This window comes from Puma concolor, chromosome E2, assembly GCF_028749965.1.
Source record: "Puma concolor isolate L17-30 chromosome E2, mPumCon1.1.hap2, whole genome shotgun sequence".
In the NCBI taxonomy this organism is placed as follows: domain Eukaryota; kingdom Metazoa; phylum Chordata; class Mammalia; order Carnivora; family Felidae; genus Puma; species Puma concolor.
The window spans coordinates 48,962,226-48,981,829 of record NC_141681.1 but is presented as its reverse complement, the minus strand read 5'-3'; the positions used below and the strand labels follow the sequence as shown (position 1 = coordinate 48,981,829).

Genomic DNA, 19,604 nt, shown 5'->3' with positions numbered 1-19,604 from the left:
ATAGCATGTCTTGGTCCCAGAAGGAGGGGCAGATGGCTAGGCATAAAAGGATCCAGGCTCCATTTCATACACACACCCTGTGAAGCTCAAATCATTGTTTCTCCATTTCACTTTGTTCTGGGTGTTTCTCTGTCTCCGTATCTCTTTGTTTCTTTGACTTGTCTCCCTGACCATCTCCGCCTCTGAGTCAATGGTTTTTTTGGTAATGATTGAGAGAGGAGGAGAGAGAGGGAGGGGGCGCTAGCTCTCTAGGTTCCTCTTGTTTCTTCTTTCTTGGCCATGTTTCTCTTTCTCAGTCTCTAGGTCTGTCTCCTGAAGCTTCCTTGTTTTTTTTTTTCTGATTGTCTCTCCTTCTCTCTGTTTCTTTGAATTTCCTTTGGTCTCTGTGTCTTCCTTGATACCTATAGTTGACTCATTCTCTGTCTCTCTCCGCTCTATTTTGATCTCACTCTGGTTCTGTTTCTCTGCACCTTTCTTTTCTCCTTTGTTTCTCTCGTCTTGGTCTCCATCTTGGCACAATATGCCTGTCCATGCATTTCTCTGCAGTTAATTTTCCTCTTTAACTTGCTTGCACCGTTTAGTTCAAGTGTCTCTCCTCCTGGCTTCTTGCCTAGAGTGGGATGGTGAAGGGGGCTGTTCTAAGGACACTTTCTCTTTTCCTGTCTGAACAGAAAGACCAGACTCAACCACCACCATCACAGACAATTAATTAAAGGACTATTCCCGAATGGGTGTAAGTGTATGTGTGTGTCGGGAAGGAGGTCAGGATGGAAGGGAGAAGCCAAAACTGTGAGGGTCATAGGAGGCAGCCTAAAGCTAACTCTTACCCCACAAAAGACATCCTGGTGGCCCATAGAAGATCCAAAAGGTGGTGCACTGGGAGTCACTCAGTTTTCACAGAATCCCCACCACTTCTCTTGGACACAGCATACCTCAGCCCAGCCAGCCAGGTCTTATTCCAAAACCTGCAGGTTCGCTAAGGGATTTATTTTCCAAGTCTGAGAATCTGGACACATGAGAAGGGCATTTGATTTTGTTTAATAACATGTATAGGTAGGATATAATACCCAGGAATTTTGTTTCAGAACAGTAAAGAAGATTGGCAGGTATTTGGTACAAAAAGTGCTGAAAACTGTTTATTTGGATAAACAGACAGCAATCAGTAGGCCATGTTTCTAGAGGTGGGGCTCAGAGGTGGCCTCTATATCTTAGACTTTGAAAATAAATGTGCACACACAGACACACACCAGCAAAGTCCTGCTAAATCAACCCAAGTAATCTTTGATTATTACCATTTAGCAATGGTAGCACTTTGAGTAGAAACAAGAGAACTTGTTGAATAAAACCCTTTCAACTGAGTTATTTCTTTTGCTATTCCAAATCTTCATCTTACTGTATTTTTTTTTAATTGATGAATTAGGGTCTGGCAAAGAGAAAGGAGTCATCTTTGTTCTCTACCAAGACTTTCTAAGACAGTGTGGTTACCCTATTTTTGACAGATCGGGAAACTGAGGCCAAGAAGGTTAGGCGCCCTACCCAGTGAAGAAAAGGTGGAGCTGAAATTTGAACCCAGATTATCTGATTCCTAAACACGACAGCCTAAAAATGATGTTCAACTGCCTCCCATATCCTACCAGGACATGTTGAACTAGGTTGAGCTGGGGGACTGGAAATATAAAGAAAGAGGGATGGCCCCACTGGATTTCCCTGGGTGAATTCAATCCACCTTTATTCAGGTGGGTGATTATAGGTTATATAACCACCCTCCAGATCAAGCAATATCCTCTCTAATGGCATCCTTACCCGGAAAACTTGAATCTCAGGGTGTTCAGATTTCTGCACAGCTGATTTTCCAGAACATATTTAAGAAGGATCTGGTGCCCTGGACACAACCCTTCAACCTGGCACCATGGAGCTGGGAGGGGCCTTCACCATCTTTCTGGCACTCTCCTTGTCTTGCCTACTTATCCTCATTGCCTGGAAAAGGAGACACAAGGGGGGGAAGCTGCCCCCTGGTCCCACACCAATACCTTTCCTGGGGAACCTGTTGCAAGTCCGTACTGATGCCACTTTTCAGTCTTTCATGAAGGTAAGTCTAACTACTCCTCTCACAGAGCCAAAAGCAATGAATTCCATAGAAACATGTATAACCTTCTAATGTCCAAAACACAGACTCTTGGAAACATAGACTTCATAAACCTTAGAATACTGAAATTGCAGAATCTTAAACTCTTGGAAACACAGACTCCTGGCACACTGGAACTTAAGACACTCACAATCTCAGGACTTTGGAATCACAGCACCTTACACCCTTAAACACAAGAACTCGTGCTCTCTGATGATCTTAGAACGTTGACACTCAGTATCATGAAATCTTAAGGTTCTAGAAATTAAGCATTGCAGATAGAGAAGCATAGATCTTGGAGCTTAGCTCACCCAGGTCCACCATTTTACAGATGAGGAAACTAAGGCTTATGGAGGTGTTGGGGGGGTGGTGTCTTACCCAGGATCACAGGATCCAAGGCATCTGTGCCTTTTTCTCAATAGTCCTTCCAAGCCCAAGACTCACTTTTATCTGTTATTCCCACATTTATGTTCCCTTGAAATTTCCACCCCTAAAGTCCTTGATTGGTCTATACTTGGTGCTCCAGATAGCTCCTTCCTCTTATGTCTTCCTTCACTCCTAGCTCAGGGAGAAGTATGGCCCAGTCTTCACTGTGTACATGGGTCCACGGCCTGTAGTTGTTTTGTGTGGACATGAGGCAGTGAAGGAGGCCCTGGTAGACCGAGCTGATGAGTTCAGTGGCCGTGGAGAACTGGCTTCAATAGAGCGAAACTTCCAAGGTTATGGTAAGTAACAACAACAACAACAAAATGATTATACATTCCCTATGTCCCCAGTTCTTTGATAAGTGCTCTACATGAATTATTACATTGACTCTTTTGAGAGAATATTAATGTCTTACTAATTTTGCAAATGAGGAAACTGAGGGTGAGAAAGGTTAGGTAATATATAGTAAGTGGTAGAACCATTTTGTTTTGAACCCAAGCCCTCTGATTCTTGAGTATCAGCCCCATTACTTTTGTTTTTAATGTGTATCCACTGAAGCCCTTATAGCCAAACTTCTTATTTCTCTATACATATACACACACTCAACCCATAGGTCTCTGCCGCCTCCATTTAAGTAGATATCTTTTTAGTGTTATCTATACACCCATCTCTAACTGCCCACACCTTTCAATTCCAAGCTCTGTCATGCTCTTCTTTCTATACTTCCTTCTATCCATCCATCCACATACATCTCCTTCCATTTATCCACTTTTCCATTGACCCATACATCCACCAAAAAATCCATTTATTAATTAGCCTTTCTTATTCTTTCTTTCTTTATTTTTTTAGAGAAGAGAGTTCATGAGCAAGAGAGAGGGGCAGAGGGGGAGAGAGAGTCTTAAGCAGCCTCCATACTCAGTGTGGAGCCCAACGGGGGGCTTGATCCCAAAACCCTGGGATCATAACCTGAGCTGAAATCAAGAGTCAGATGCTCAACCAACTAAGCCACCCAAGCATCTATCTTTCTATCCAATTTATCTATCAAATCCAATTTATCTATCTATCCAATTTATCTATCAAATATCTTTCTATCCAATTTATCTAGACATCTATGAATTAACTTTCCATTTACCCCTCTATCCATCATTCATCCATTCATTCATTAATCTTTCCATCATTCACTCATCTATTAATCTTTCCATCCTTATATCTTTCCAACCAATTATACTCTTATCTCAAACTATCTATTATTAACTCTTTATTCATCCATTGAGTCTTTCTTCATTCATCAGTCATTCCAGTCAAAAGCTCTTCCTTCCATTCATTAATCCACTGAAATAATTCATTAAGTTTCCAAACATTAATTCATCAATCCATGCACATCTAGTAATTTCTAAATGTTTCTTACTAGAAGGGAATTCCTTTTGTGTAGGTATATTGATGTACAGGTGTAAGCTTCTGTGTATATGCATGCTTATGTCTAGAGAATCCAAATGGTATGAGAAAATAGAAGTAGTCCCCCATTCCAGGATATTGTGTATGGCATTCTATCTGTACCTCCCTCCACATTCCTATGCATCCATCCAGTTATTTATCCTGTTCTGGGTTTTTATCCTGTAAGAAACTCTCCTTCATCTCCCCCAATCATTGCCAGCCTAATTTCCTTTCCCTCCATCTCAATCCTAGACTGTTTTTGAGGTCCTGTAGGGAGGGAACCACAGTCTCTCCATCAAGCCTAGGAAGTTGGGAGGGGCTTCCTTGAGAGCAGAGTCTAGAGCTTTCATAATTTATCCCAATCCTTGTGTATCACAGAGTTGGACACAGGAAGGGGAGGGGAGGCAGGAGGCTGACATTGAGATTCTGGCAGGTGTAGCTCTGGCTAATGGAGAACGATGGAGGATTCTCCGACGCTTCTCCCTGACCATTCTTCGGGACTTCGGGATGGGAAAACGGAGCATTGAGGAGCGGATCCAGGAGGAGGCTGGCTTCTTACTAGAAGAATTACGGAAGACCAAGGGTATGGAGGTCACAAGGGGCAGGGCTACAAGATGACTGAATGGTTATAGAGAGCTCAGTCGTGAGAAGATGGGCCTTGGTGGGAGAAAGCTCTAGAATGGGAAAGGATGAAAAAGACTAAGGGTTCACTAAGATTTCCAGCCAGGTTCCATGTTAAAAGTTAACATGAAAGACCCTTCAAGACCACTTGTGCAGAAGCTTTAATCAGTGGATCTCAAGAATTTTATGAGCTCCTGAAATCATATGCAGACTTTTACAATGTGTAAATTAGCACCTTTTTCTGGTGACAGGATCAAATTTAATTACATATATCTGTATACATATAACACATACATACAATTGTTATAAAAACATAACATAAATTTTTACCATCCTAACCATTCCTAAGTGTACTTTTCAGTGTTGAGTATGTTTACATTGTTGTGAAACAGATCTTTAGAATTTTTTCATCTTGCAGATCTGAAACTCTTAAGCCCATTTGATTATATTTTTTAAGGAGTCTGATCGCTGCCCCAAAATAAGGTCTGGAACCAATGGGATTTGGAGAAGAAAAGACATGGAAGCTAAGAACTACAGAGATGAATAGATAAGAGATAGATAAATTTCTCAAAATCAGAGATTCTTCTTCTGGGTCTCATGGATGCTAAACAGTCTACATAAAGGCTTTGAACATTCATGTACCCCCAGAAATTATTTGCAAAATTGTGTATTTGTGACTATGAAGCGTTGTGTTGGAGAAATTGTCCCCCAATCCAGCATCCTGTTTTATTTTTTAATTTTTTTAAATTATTTTTTAATGTTTATTTATTTTTGAGAGAAAGAGAGAGTATGAACAGGGGAGGGGCAGAGAGAGAGGGAGACACAGAATCAGAAGCAGGCTCCAGGCTTTGAGCTGTCAGCACAGAGCCCGATGTGGAACTCAAACCCACGAGCAGTGACATCATGACCTGAGCTGAAGTCCGATGTTTGACTGAGCCACCCAGGCACCCCCAGAATCCTATTTTAAATGGTGCAGCTGAGGCCAAGGGAAAATTTTTCTTAATAGCTCAAATGGAGTCATTGATAGAGATACACAGAATTCAGCCATCTTTTTTTCCCCTAATGTGTCCCATACCACAACTTCTTTCCCAAATCTGTGACTCTACAGCACAAACACAATTAATTAAATACTAATGCCAAAAGGTGATGATTAAACTCCACTAGCATTTTCTGAGTACTTACTACATGCAGGGACTGTGCTAAGCATTTCACATGGATAATTATATTGAAACCTCAGGTTTAGTGGTTACTAAACCAATTTGCAGACTGGGAAATCTAGACTCAAAATACAAACAAAACAAAACAAAACAAAACAAAACAAATGAAGTAACTAACACGTGCTATGAACCAGCGGAGTCAGGACTCATATCTGTGACTGAATGATTCCCCATCCCATGCTCCTAATCATTGCCTCTAACATAGACAATTTCTATCACCCAGGTTCCCCCATCGAACCCACCTTCTTCCTGAGCCGCACTGTCTCAAATGTCATCAGTTCTGTCGTCTTTGGAAGCCGCTTTGACTATGAAGACAAGCAGTTCCTGAAGCTGCTGCAGATGATCAATGAGAGTTTCATTGAGATGAGCACACCCTGGGCCCAGGTGCCCACCAGCCACCTCCCTGCCCACCCCCAATCTCAGTTAACTAAGCATCTGCCTATACCTCGCTTAATCCTCCCCACAGCCCAGGGAGGCAAGTATCAATATGCCCTGAGTCTCCAAGAAGCAAATGGACTCACCCAATCCTCAGACCCAGTGCTGGATATTCAGCCTGACTATCTGGCTCCAGACTCAGCCTATGCTGACCCCAGGTGCCCATTGTTGACAAACCCTCTTTGCCTATTCCCCACAGCTATATGACATGTATTCTGGAGTCATGCAATATTTGCCAGGAAGACACAATCGCATCTACTACTTGATAGAGGAGCTCAAGGACTTCATTGCTTCGAGGGTCAAGATCAACGAAGTATCTCTTGACCCACAAAACCCTCGGGACTTCATTGACTGCTTCCTCATCAAGATGCACCAGGTACTTCTTCCCTTTTCCCCAATCATTTCCTCTCATTATCACTAGCCTATAAACTGCAACTTTAACCTATAAACGTGTTATAGACAAAAGAGAAAGTATTGTTTCACATGGTTGACTTTTATTTATGGATGAGATATAGAAACTGTAAAAGCATACATAAACTCTTACACCTTTAAATAAACTTTGAATCTAAAAATTTTAGGAGCAATGAAACTTAAAACCTGACCCCTTTTAAATCATTTATGATTACAACTACCAGAGACTTACAAATACAGAAAACCAGTCTTTACAGTCTTAGAATTTGAGAAGCTTAGACTTTTAAGTCTTTAAGCATGAGTTTAAACTTAAAAGTCTTCAATATGGGGGCGCCTGGGTGGCGCAGTCGGTTGGGCGTCCGACTTCAGCCAGGTCACGATCTCGCGGTCTGTGAGTTCGAGCCCCGCGTCAGGCTCTGGGCTGATGGCTCAGAGCCTGGAGCCTGTTTCCGATTCTGTGTCTCCCTCTCTCTGCCCTTCCCCTGTTCATGCTCTGTCTCTCTCTGTCCCCAAAATAAATAAACGTTGAAAAAAAATTTATAAAAAAGTCTTCAATATGTAGAAATTTAACTTCTGTATCACAGAGTCTTAGAATTTTAGAAACATATATATTTTTTATTATACAAACCTCAGCACTTGGAAGTTTACAATTATATAGCTTAATGTCCTAGAACTTTCAAATCTGTACTTTTTTCTCCTCCTTTTCCCCTCACTGTCCACTCCAACCGCACTGGCCTCCTCCTTGTTATTTCTCTAACACACCAGGCGCCCTCTGGCCCCAGGAACTTTGCTTTGGCTATTTCCTCTCCCAGATACCCACTTAGTTTACCCATCAGTTGTGTTTTCACAAAGGGAGAAAAGAAGAAGATAAAGACAGAAGGTAATTCGATTTCCTATCCCTCTCGTTTTCAGGATAAAAATAATCCCCACACGGAGTTCAATCTCAAGAACTTGGTCCTCACCACTCTCAACCTCTTCTTTGCGGGCACAGAGACTGTGAGCTCTACACTACGTTATGGATTGCTGCTAATGATGAAGCATCCTGAGGTGGAAGGTGAGGGTCCACTTGAACTGCTTACCTGGTGACTCCCACTCCCAACAGAGAAGAAGATGTACACGCAATACTTTATAACCCCATAGCTTTACACTCTTCACACTTCAGAATCTCAGGATATGGAATCTCACAATCTCTGGCTTGGAAGGCCATTTAATTGAATCTTCTACTTGGTGCCTATGTTAGTTTCCTATGGCTGTCATAATAAATTAACAAAAACTATTATCTTACAGTGCTGGAGTTCAGAAGTTCACACAGGTTTTCACTGGGCCAAACCAAGGTAGAATCAGATTCCTTGCTTTTTTCAGCTCTGAGAGCTGTATTTCTTGCATTCCTGGGCTCATGACCCTTCCTCCATCTTCAAAGTCAGTAGCATAGCATCTTCAGATCTCTCTGCCTCAGTTGTCCTATCTTCTTCTCTGACTCTGACCCTTCTGCTTCCCTCTTATACGGACACTTGTGATTATATTTAGGGCCAACCTGAATAATCCAGGATAATCAACACATCTCAAGATCCTTAACTTAATGATGTCTTCAAAGTCTTTTTTGTCCTATGTGGTAACATGCATGGGTTCCAGGGATTAGGAGGTAGATATATTTGATGGACATTATTTAGCTGACTATAGTGCCAGAATCAGACAGACTCCATCTCCAACAAATTGCAATCTGGTCTGGTTGGGTAACTCTAGCGATGAGGAACTTATTCCTTGCTTAAGGAAAACCCCTAATTTTGGCCTCTCTCCCTTCTAATGCAGTTCAAAACAAGCCAAAAAATTTTTTTCCTCATTATAGATGATGGGAGAGATTAACTTGATTCCACTCAAACTTTTCTAGTCTCTCCTCCATTGTCCTAGTCATGTTTTACTAATCTAAATAATCACATATTTAATGGACACCTGCTATGTGCTAGGTGCTGTTCTAGTTACTTGCATACTGGATTTTATGTAAATTTTACAACTCTGTGAACTTGGACCATCACACCCATTTGGAAGATGAAGAAACAGGCTCAGAAGGTAAAGCCATTTGCCTCAAGGTCACTCATCCAGGAGGTGCAGGGAGGGGTAACTGCACCAATAGTGTTCTTAATTCCTGTTACATAATTGCTGTCACTTGCTTCCATCTTATCCTCGTTATGTATTGTACTTTTTTCCAAGTCTGTCAAAAGCCTGTGTATGAAAGCCTATCTGGGGTGGGGACACTGACCTGCTCATTCGTGCTTTCAAGATAAATACCAAACATCCCAGTGGGCACTCAAGGCTCCAGGCTGTGTGCCTCCCAATGGTCTGATGAGTATTTATTAAGCCCACCAATGTGTCAGGTGTTAAGAATAAAGGGGCAATGCAAACACGCATGGTTGGCTCCCTCAGGGTCCACAGGTATTAAAGATACAAACCCATAGCCTAGCCTTGGCTTTTAGAAACACGCCCTGTGTCCTTGTCTGCTTTGTTTTCTGGCCCCTTCTAGCCAAGATCCATGAAGAGATTGACCAGGTGATTGGACCACACCGAATCCCAAGTGTGGATGACCGAGCCAAGATGCCCTACACAGACGCTGTGATCCATGAGATACAGAGACTGACAGATATCGTACCCATGGGTGTCCCCCATAATGTCATCCGGGACACTCATTTCCGAGGCTACCTTCTGCCCAAGGTGGAGTTGGGTTCATTGTTACCCTTTCTTCCTCTACCCCACCCGTCTCTCCCCTGGTACCCCGCTCCCATCCTCCAACACTGATGTCTCATAACTTTCCATTTTCATCCCAGGGCACCGATGTGTTCCCTCTACTTGGCTCTGTCCTCAAAGACCCCAAATACTTCCGCAACCCAGATGCCTTCTATCCCCAACACTTCCTGGATGAGCAGGGCCGCTTCAAGAAGAATGAAGCCTTTGTACCTTTTTCCTCTGGTAGGTTTCTATGGCCTGAGTTCACCCCAGGAACATGCTAGATGTGCCCCCCCAACCATTGGTCTGTATTTGACATTCAAGTCTGAATGGAAGTTGAATGCTATTTCCCAGAATCCTAGAATCTTGGAATCATAGGATATTAGAAGCATTGACTCTGATAATTAGAAAAGGAGTAGCACTAAACAGAGGTCAGCAAACTCTTTTTGTTAAGGATGGAATAGAAAATATTTTAGTTTTTACCAGCCATATTGTATCTGTCTGAACTATACAGTCTGAACTACTCAACTGCCCCACTGTCCTGCAGAAGTGATCACGGACAGTACAAAAATGCATGAGAAAGTCTGTGATGCCAAAAACCTTTATTTATGAAATTTGAATAGGCATAGAAATTTAAATTTCATTGAATTCACATGTCACAGAATGTTACCTTTCTTTTGATTGTTTTCAACCATTTAAAATGTGAAAATCATTCTTAATTTTCTTAAAGTATATTTTTTAAATTTTTTAACGTTTATTTATTTTTGAGAGACAGAGAGTGACAGAGCATGAGCATGGGTGGGGCAGAGAGAGAGGCACACACAGAATCCAAAGCAGGCTCCAGACTCTGAGCTGTCAGCACAGAGCCTGATGCAGGGCTCGAACTCACAGGCTGCAAGATCATGACCTGAGCCAAAGTCAGACGCTTAACCGACTGAGCCACCCAGGTGCCCCTGCATTCTTAGTTTTCTTAAAGAACAAATATTCAGTTGAGTGAATTTGAATATATAATTGGATTTATTAAGTGATTTGTAGAAATGGAAGGTCTTTATAGGAAGGAGGGTGGCCAAGAAGTTATTAGCAAAGGAAAAGAAAGGATTGTTTCAGGCAATGTCACCTTCCCCTAGGGGAAAAGCAGGGGGCCTTATTAGATGAATTACCTCATTTTCCTTTGGGGGATGGAGAGGGTACATGTGACAGCTCACCTCATTGGAGTTGATCAAACAATTCCTAACTGGTTAAGACTCCTTTTCAGGAGGGGAGGTTGAAACTGCCATTAGGTTAGATATTGAGCCTGGTTTGATGACTTGGCCTAACATAAGTGATTCCATTTTGGGCCTGTGGTTTTCTTTTTAATAGTTTACAGGCAGTACAAAAATAGGCAGCAGGTGGTTTTGCCTAATGAACAGTAGCTTGTGACCCATGACATACTAGCTTAGAATAGTATTTTAAGTATAAACCACATTGAACCTGGAGTCAGTGCTGTGGTTAGGAAAGAGGACCCCACTCCATCATTTACAAATGGTAGAATCATAGGGCACCTGGGTGGTTCAGTTGGCTGAGCTTCCAACTCTGGATTTTGGCTCAGGTCATGATCCCAGGGTCTTGGGATATAGCCCAACCACTGGCTCTGCGCTGAAGGTAGAGCCTGCTTAAGAGCACCCCCCCCGCCCCCCCCCCCCCCCGCTCTCCCCTCTACCTTTCCCCAGCTTATGGTTGTGTTCTCTCCCTAAAAAAAAAAAAATAATCTCATAGTTCTCATAATCTCATAGTTCGTGAGTTCAAGCCCCACACTGGGCTCTGTGCTGACAGCTCAGAGCCTGGAGCCTGCTTGGGATTCTGTGCCTCCCTCTCTCTCTCCCCCTCCCTCGCTCACTTGCACGTGCTCTCTTTCTCTCTAAAAAATTAAAAAGAAAAATATTTAAAATGGAGATTCATTTCTCCAAACTATTCGAAGAGTGACCAACAAATAGTAAGCACTCTTTAAGTGTGAGCTTTCTTTTCAAAATTTTTTTTCCTCACTAGTATCTGGCACCTAGTAGGCATTTGATAAAGCTTTGAGAAATTGAAATGCACAGAATCTTCAAATTCAAGGATTTTTTAGAACCATTCCATCTTGGGATCTGGTGGAATCAAACCATCAGAGAAGTAGCTGCCACGTGTTGAGCCCCCTTATAAATGGCAAATCCAAGCTGAGCACTCTCTGTAAGAGTCTTTATAATAACCCCACAAAGTAGGTATTATCATGACCCCAGGGATGCTGAGCAGGGTCAGAAGGGTGATGGGGCCAGAAAGCTCCCCACACCCTTATCATCCCAGTGCAGATATGAGCCGACTTCTCGCCCTCCCCTGTGCCCACAGGAAAGCGCATCTGCCTGGGCGAGGCCATGGCCCGCATGGAACTCTTTCTGTACTTCACCTCCATCCTTCAGAACTTCTCTTTACACCCGCTGGTGCCTCCGGATGACATAGATATCACACCCAGGGTCTCAGGCTTTGGCAACATCCCTCCGACCTATGAGCTCTGCCTCAAAGCCCGCTGAGCGCCCCCTATTGGGCGCGAAAGGAACCGTGGGAGAACACAGCTCTTTCCACCGGTACAGGTGCACCACCTCATCTCTAAATTCTCCCAACAGCTCTAAGAGAAGGTACTATTTCTACTGTCATGGCTCTGCAGGTCAGTGAGGGTCACCTGCAAATATTGAGCTGTGTATCGGCTGCATCCAGTAGAAAAGCAATGCGCTGTCCCAGATTTCAGCAACAACCTGGAGTATTTGCATTCTCACGTTCCCCTCCACCCGCATTTCCCATCTCCACCAAATTCTTGCTGTAGATTCTATGTCTTCATGTGTAGGTGTGCACTGATAGTGACCCAAATGTAGTTCACCAATCTTCTCCCTGATTATCATCTCCCACATAAAATAAAATAAAATAAAATAAAATAAAATAAAATAAGATAAGATAAATGCAGCCAGAGTATCAAGACTGTTGTGTGTAGCAGGCTTCTTGTGTGTTGTGTGTGCTATCACTGTAGGACTTCGAAAACAACTTAAAATGACATTTTAGACATCCCTGTTATTCTTTTAATGTTTATTTCTTTATTTTTGAGAGGCAGGCGGGGTAGAAGGAGGGAGAGGAGCAAAGAGAGAGGGAGAGAGAGGATCCCAAGCAAGATCCGCACTGTCATCGCAGAGCCGGACCCGGGGCTTGATCCAACAGTGAGATCATGACCTGAGCTGAAATCAAGAGTTGGAGGCTTAACTGATTGAGCCACCCAGGGGCCCTCAAGACATCCCTGTTACTAATTATCCTTCCTAGCAGTCAACCACCAGGGATTTCCCACTTGATTGTCCACCCCCTTAATACTCCATGTTCAACCGTCTTGCTGGCTCCTTGACCCCACCTCCATCAATCTTCTCTCCCTCTAAATCTGCCTTCCTGGTCTAGAAGGAACTTCTTTCACAAGTCCCAGTTCCAAATTCTCCTCATTCCATTTTGATGAATAGTTCAGCCACCCTGACTTCTATTATTCTATTTCCAAACTCCATCAACATGCTTGCTGGATGAAAGCTTTCCTTCATATTTCATTTTACTCAACCAATGTTTATTGAATACGCAACATGTGCCAGTACCTTCTTCAGGTACTTGGGATCCATCAGTGAACAAAACACACCCAAACTCCTGTCCTGGTGGAGTTTCATTCTAGTGGGAGAGGTAGACAATGAAGAATAAACATAACCAATGAGTAAATGATACAGCATGTTAGAACAGCACAGATTCCAAGTTTGGGATTATAATCAGGCCAGGGTAGGTCTCACAAGGTGTTGGAGGAGCAAGTTATGCAGGTATCTGGGAATAAGTGTTTCTGGCAAGGAGATTAAAAACAGTAGGGGCGCCTGGGTGGCGCAGTCGGTTAAGTGTCCGACTTCAGCCAGGTCACGATCTCGCGGTCCGTGAGTTCGAGCCCCGCGTCAGGCTCTGGGCTGATGGCTCGGAGCCTGGAGCCTGTTTCCGATTCTGTGTCTCCCTCTCTCTCTGCCCCTCCCCTGCTCATGCTCTGTCTGTCTCTGTCCCAAAAATAAATAAAAAACGTTGAAAAAAAAATTAAAAAAAACAGCAGAGTGGTAAGGTGGGAGGCTGTGCATGTGTGTTCTAGAATCCGCAAAGAGACTGTAGTTGGAGTGGAGGAGGGAGGGAGGGAGTAGGGGTAAATGGGAAGAGGGCAGGGCATGAAAAGGCCAGATTGTGTGGAGTCTCATGGACCTCAATAAGGATCTGGGCTTTTAGTCTGAGTGAGATAATGGTTCCTGGTGAGCATAGGGTGGCACACACTGACTTTTTTTTGGTAATTTTTAAAAATGTTTATTTATTTTTGAGAGAAAGAGAGAGAGTGCGAGCAAGGGAGGGGCAGAGAGAGAGGGAGACACAGAATCCAAAGCGGGCTCCAGGCTCCAAGCTGTCAGCACAGAGCCCGACGCAGGGCTCAAACCCAAACCGCAAGATCATGACCTGAGCTGAAGTCAAATGCTCAACTGACTGAGCCACCCAGGCGCCCCCATACACTGACTTATTTTAAAAGCAAACTCTAGCTGATGCATGAAGAATAGATTCAGGGAGGGATAGCAGAAATACCAGTTGTGCAAGCGGGGAAAAGTAGGTGGATTTGGAATCTGCTATGAAGATAGAACTGGCAGGGTTTGCTGATTAATTGGATGCAGGGTGGGAGACATAGAGCGTCAGGGATGAGACCTCATTCTTTGGAATCTCTCTCTTAACCTCATGTGTCCCAGGCACATGAGTCCCCATAATGGTTGGTTTTGTAATTTTAGGGAACATGAACAGATTTTGGCTACTTAAGTATATAGGGCTGCTGGCTGCTGTAAGTTTATCAATAAGTGCATATTATTTTCTGAATTCTGGAGACACAGGCTCAGACTGTGAGTAGGAAAAAAAAAAAGAGTTAACAGCCAGGGGCTGCTGCCTCCATTGTCCCCCCAATGACACCTGCAACCCTGGCACTGGACCACTGCCATGGGACTCTTGACCCATTGGCACCACTGTGGACAACTTCCTGATGGTATTTGTGATTTTGTGTTACTTCCTCATGATTCAGAGTTCCAGGCAGGACTATCCAGTAAGTCACATGTTAAAGCTTTAGAGCTCAGGGTTTGGTGAGGAAGAATAAATGGCTCTTCCATCTGCTGTGATGGATGGCAAAACCTTGCTCCTCACCAAGAATTTCAGAATAGGGAATTTTCCAAAAACTGGAAGGGATTTTGAGATGGGGTGAGCCAGAAACAACAAACGTCATTCTTATGTACACAATATGTCCATTGGGTGTTCTGGGAAGCAGAGGATGGGTAAGCATTTCACAGAGGGGTAATGCCTGTGAATGATTAGAGAGAGAAGAAACAGAATGGGTCAGGAAGGTCTTCAAATCCAGGTGTTGATGTGACACCTGTGAATGAAAAAAGAATGTATGAAAAAAATTGGGCAGGAAGAGACCCAGATCTCCACACAAAACTGACAGAGTCTCATTCCATCAAAAAAAGTACATCGAGGGGCACTTAAGTGGCTCAATCAGTTAAGCACTACAGTGTAGAGCCTGCTTGGGATTCTCTATCTCCTGTCTCTGTCTCTGTCTCTCTCAAAAATAAATAAGTAAACTAAAAACAAACAAACAAACAAACAAAAAAAAAAACAGACACATTCCTATCCTCAGTCCTGCACATGGTTGGGATCTGCTGACACTAAGGTGACCAGGATAGAGTCAGTCACAGACCACATGGCTCATAGTCCAGCACATTAATTACTGGTATCAAGGAAGACCAGTAATATATGGGTTTCATCTACCAAAGACCAGAACCAGAGTTACATAACAGAAAGATGATAGACACAGAAGGAAAAGCTAGGCATTAGGGGAATATGGACTTCATTTTCCTTTTCTTGAATGGGCTGCTGATGAGCTGGCCACTATCAGAGGCTAGTTCTGCCCTTGAGCAGTTAGATGGGTCATCAATAAAAGCAAATGAATTCTTTATGGATTGTCCAGAAGCTCTTGAGACTTTAACTCTGTAGTGTGTGAAAAGCCCTCTCTATCCATATCCATCATTGTCCTTAACACCTTCATGTTTGGTTTTTATCATTTCTTTACTAAAATTTCCCACACTGCTCCCTCATGAGACACATACAGTGTCATTCTTTTCAAAATTTGCCAATTTAATGATCAAGTAAAGTCAACATGCTATGAGTTTAGGTTTTTGTTTCTTTGATTAGTAATGAGACAGGACTTTTGTGTGTTCATCCTTGCATTTCTACTTTTCTGAGTTATCAGTTTCTATCTCTGACCCATGTACCTACTCTATATTCAGAATTTGGGTTTTGGGTAAAGAGATTTTCATGATGCATTTTCCCTTGAATTCAGATTTCTTAAATAATTTATTACTTATGAAGTCAAATTCTTTCTATTTTTTGTGATTTGTCTAATTATCTCTAGTTTTAGAAACATCTTCTCATTGGAGCACCTGGGTGACTCAGTCAGTTAAGTGCCTGACTCTTGATTTCAGCTCAGGTCATGATCTCGCGACATCAGGCTCTGTGCACTGATCGTGGAACCTGCTTGGGATTCTCTCTATCCCTCTCCTTCTCTGCCCTTCCTCTGCTCTCTCTCTCTCTCTCTCTCTCTCAAAAAATAAATAAACTAATAAAAATTTTTCAAAAAAAGAAACATCTTCTCTGTACATACCTTTCGACCCAACAATTATACTTCAGAAAAGCATGCAGAGATGGAAACACAGGGATGTTTATTTCAACTGTGTTTAGAAAGACAAAAATAAGATAAATAATCCACATGTGCATTGTCTAGCAGAGCAGCATGCATTGGTTATCAATCCCAAGAGAGCAGAACCACCATGCACTGGCTACCAATCCCAGGAGAGGACACCAACTACATGGAGGGTAGGAAAAATCATCACCATGACAACCACCAGAAATAGAAATCCAAACATTTTGCCCACCGCATCTTGGTATCAGAGTTGCCAAGGAAAATACAGCATAATCAAGTACTGGATGGAACAATGATGAATTGACATTGAGAAGAGATGGCAAGATCAGCTTTAATAGTGCCTATTCGTCCCCCATAGTCTTTTCTAGCAGTGATACAGGGCAATTCAGCTCTAGTGCACCTCTCTTTTGCCACATGGAAGGACCTTGTCCCCATCCCATGGGAACAGACATAGCACTGGCATTGGTCAGGTGCTATATGATACACATGCTTAAGCAGAACAAAGGGGTACTCACTGAGCTTAAACATGGAAAGATAGGGTGGCTCAGTCAGTTAAATGTCCGACTTCGGCTCAGGTCATGATCTTGTAGTTCGTAAGTTTGAGCCCCACGTCAGGCTCTGTGCTGACAGCTCAGAGCCTGGAGCCTGCTTCGGATTCTGTGTCTCCCTCTCTCTGCCCCTCCGCTGCTTGCACTCTGTCTCTCTCTGTCTCTCAAAAATAAATAAACATTAAAAAAATTTTTTTTTCATTTTAAACTTCCAGTGTTTCTCTCTAGCCCCTGACATCTTTCTGCCCATCTCCTTGGGATTAGCAGAAAAAGCCATAATGCAGAGAGGGATAAAATGTTGACCTTATGGGGCACCTGGGTAACTCAGTCAATTAAGTGTCTCACTCTTGATTTCAGCTCAGGTCATGATCTCACGATTCATGAGATTGAACCCTGAGTTGGGCTCTGTGCTGACAGCATGGAGCCTGCTTGGGATTCTCTCTCTCCCTCACTCTCTGCCCCTCCCCCACTTGCACATGCTCTCTCTCTTTCTCTTTCTCTCTCTCTTTCAAAGTAAATAAATAAACTTTTAAAAATGTTGACCTTGCTAATTCTGAAATTACAGGAAGTGCAAACTACTTTGTGTGCATTTCCCCAAGATTTTAAAATCCCCTCTCTCTGTTACCTTAACAGCAAGGCTGACTCAGAGTTGAAATCTGGTCAGAAATTGTGGAAATTCTCAAATGCAGGCCAACTCCGAAAGGTGTCCCAAAAGACCAAACTCCTTAAAAGAGCCCAAAGCCATGCTCTCAAAACCAAGTGTGAACTTCATGTAAGGATTAAAGTGTATGTATCACTAGCTATTGAAGCTGTATGTGAACTGATTTCACTCAAACCAGCCTGTTGTTGTTCCTCTTACTATTTCCAACGCCTGCCTGGTAGGCTACCATATGGTCTAGTGATTAAAAGATGGAGCCCTTTGAACAGGCAGACTTGATTCCTTAGCTCTGCAACTTCTGAGTTGGTGATCTCAGCTTCTTCACTTGAAAGCTGTAAGGAATAACATAACCAGGGGCACCCAGGTGGCTCAGTTAAGCATCTGACTTCAGCTCAGGTCATGATCTCACGGCTTGTGAGTTCAAGCCCTACGTCGGGCTCTATGCTGACAACTCAAAGCCTGGAGCCTGCTTTGGATTCTGTCTCCCTCTCTCTCTGCCCCTCCCCTGCTCATGCTCTATGTGTGTGTGTCTCAAAAATAAATAAACATTAAAAAATTAAAAAAAGAATAACATACCCTATCTCACAGAGCTGTTGCTAAAATCTCACTTAGCATAGTTCTCACATGGCATTTGATAATCATTAGCTATAATAATAAATACGGCCATTATTATTATCTGCTGGCTTGTTATAACACCATTTATTTCCTTCCTGCTTCCATGACCCTTTCCCCAAATGGGTTTCTGAGCAGAATGTCTTTGACCTAAATTCCTGGACACATTTAGAATGTAACCACACAGGGTCAGAGGCTGGACCGTTTGCTTGACTGCTATATCCTCAACCACTGAAACAGCGCCTGGCACATAGTCGGTGTCCTATTAATATTTGCTTCATACATAAACTGCTTGTCCAAATTTTCTGTCCATTTCCCAATCTTATTCAAAACAGGCTCTCCTCTCAAGAGCACAGCTTTCCCTAACACTCTCTCCAATGAAAGTGACACATTTGACCACCTCTGATGAGTCTCACGGTCAGAAGGTAGGTCAATACCTCTTGCTTCTCAAAACCACAGACATCTTTGAACATGGACATAATAGGTGCTTCTAAATCTCCTCAGATAAATTCCAACATTATGAACATGTCAGGCTCAATCTCCATCAATTGCCTTTTCTCTTGAGTATGGTTATATATTCCTGTATCTTCCTATGCCCATATATTTTGGATTTTATCCTGGATATGACAAGTAATATACTATAAAGACTCTGGATTCTCTAATGTTCTACTGAAGAATATTAATCTCTTTCGTTTTGTTTCAGGGAGCAGTTAACTTGACTGAACTCAAATGCACAGCTCTGAAATCTCTTTTAAGTTCTTTTAACCTCACCTGCCACCTCGAGGAGTTTCTGAGCACCTAAGCACTTCAACAAACAGTCAGACATGTGGGCAGAGTTTTTACAGATTTGGGGCTCCCCAACTCCAGCTCTCACCTTTTGGAGACCCTATCACCGCTGCCACCAGGCTCTGTAGTCACTCTGCATTCTGTCCTCTAATCCTTCAACTCAGAAAACTTAACAAAGCTTCTGCCTGGGTTCCAGCCATCCTCAAGGCACTGTCCCCACCTGCCTCAGGCCAAAAGCTTTAATCACTGGAAATTCCTTTCTTTTGACCTCATTCAGTATCTGCCTGCTTTGATCCACTCTCCAGTGATGTCAGGGAATCATTTGTTGTTGTTGTTGTTGTTGCTGCTGCTGCTGCTGCTGCTGCTGCTGTTTTTAACATTTTATTTGGAGTTGGTAGCTGTTATTTTCAGGATGCTTGATCCAGTAGGAGCTACTCAACCATGACCAGAGTCAGAAACTCCCCACAGCACCTCTAGAGTATAGCCCTCCACCCTCTTAGGAAAACCCTTCCCTTTTTTTGAATCTGTCTCCTTTGGCCCTGTCTTCTCTCAAACCTTCTCCCTCTCTCTCCTCCAAGAGCAGCCCTGCTCCTGCAAGAAGGCATGAGAGTGGCCTTTGGCAAGAGCTGTCCCAGCAACCAGACAGAAAGCACCTTGACTTTCTCCTTCTCCTTGGCCTTCCCTTGATGCCATTTCAGCCACACTCCCGCAGCCCACCCTGATCCTGGCCGCCATCTGAAACCTGAACACAAACACTTCAGTCTCTGATCAAACACCTTGTTCTACTCATTCTCCCCTTCACTGTGTGACACTGGTTACCCAGCTTTTG

General features: G+C 43.1%; 1 protein-coding gene and 1 long non-coding RNA gene across 2 annotated transcripts in view; one reads left to right on the top strand and one right to left on the bottom strand.

The window, feature by feature from the left end:
- Positions 1 to 19,604, bottom strand: part of LOC147573615 (uncharacterized) — a 56,558-nt gene that overhangs the window by 26,904 nt on the left and 10,050 nt on the right. The window contains exon 3 of the long non-coding RNA XR_015244884.1: positions 16,133 to 16,199. This is a non-coding gene — a long non-coding RNA (uncharacterized LOC147573615). The remainder of the gene's footprint in view (positions 1 to 16,132; positions 16,200 to 19,604) is intronic.
- On the top strand, positions 1,910 to 12,353 carry LOC112850999 (cytochrome P450 2G1). The gene is made up of 9 exons (XM_025914510.2): positions 1,910 to 2,089; positions 2,688 to 2,850; positions 4,419 to 4,568; positions 6,047 to 6,207; positions 6,458 to 6,634; positions 7,582 to 7,723; positions 9,188 to 9,375; positions 9,489 to 9,630; positions 11,749 to 12,353. Exons 1-9 carry the CDS (start codon positions 1,910 to 1,912, stop codon positions 11,928 to 11,930), a joined length of 1,485 nt encoding a protein of 494 aa, XP_025770295.2. The 3' UTR covers positions 11,931 to 12,353.

What these genes read in the sequence shown, in the direction of transcription:
- LOC112850999 (XM_025914510.2), top strand. Translation starts at nt 1,910, where the DNA reads ATGGAGCTGGGAGGGGCCTTCACCATCTTTCTGGCACTCTCCTTGTCT. An exon ending in GAAGCATCCTGAGGTGGAAG is followed by an intron (nt 7,724 to 9,187) that starts GTGAGGGTCCAC and finishes GGCCCCTTCTAG; the next exon opens with CCAAGATCCATGAAGAGATT. An exon ending in GAGGCTACCTTCTGCCCAAG is followed by an intron (nt 9,376 to 9,488) that starts GTGGAGTTGGGT and finishes TTTTCATCCCAG; the next exon opens with GGCACCGATGTGTTCCCTCT.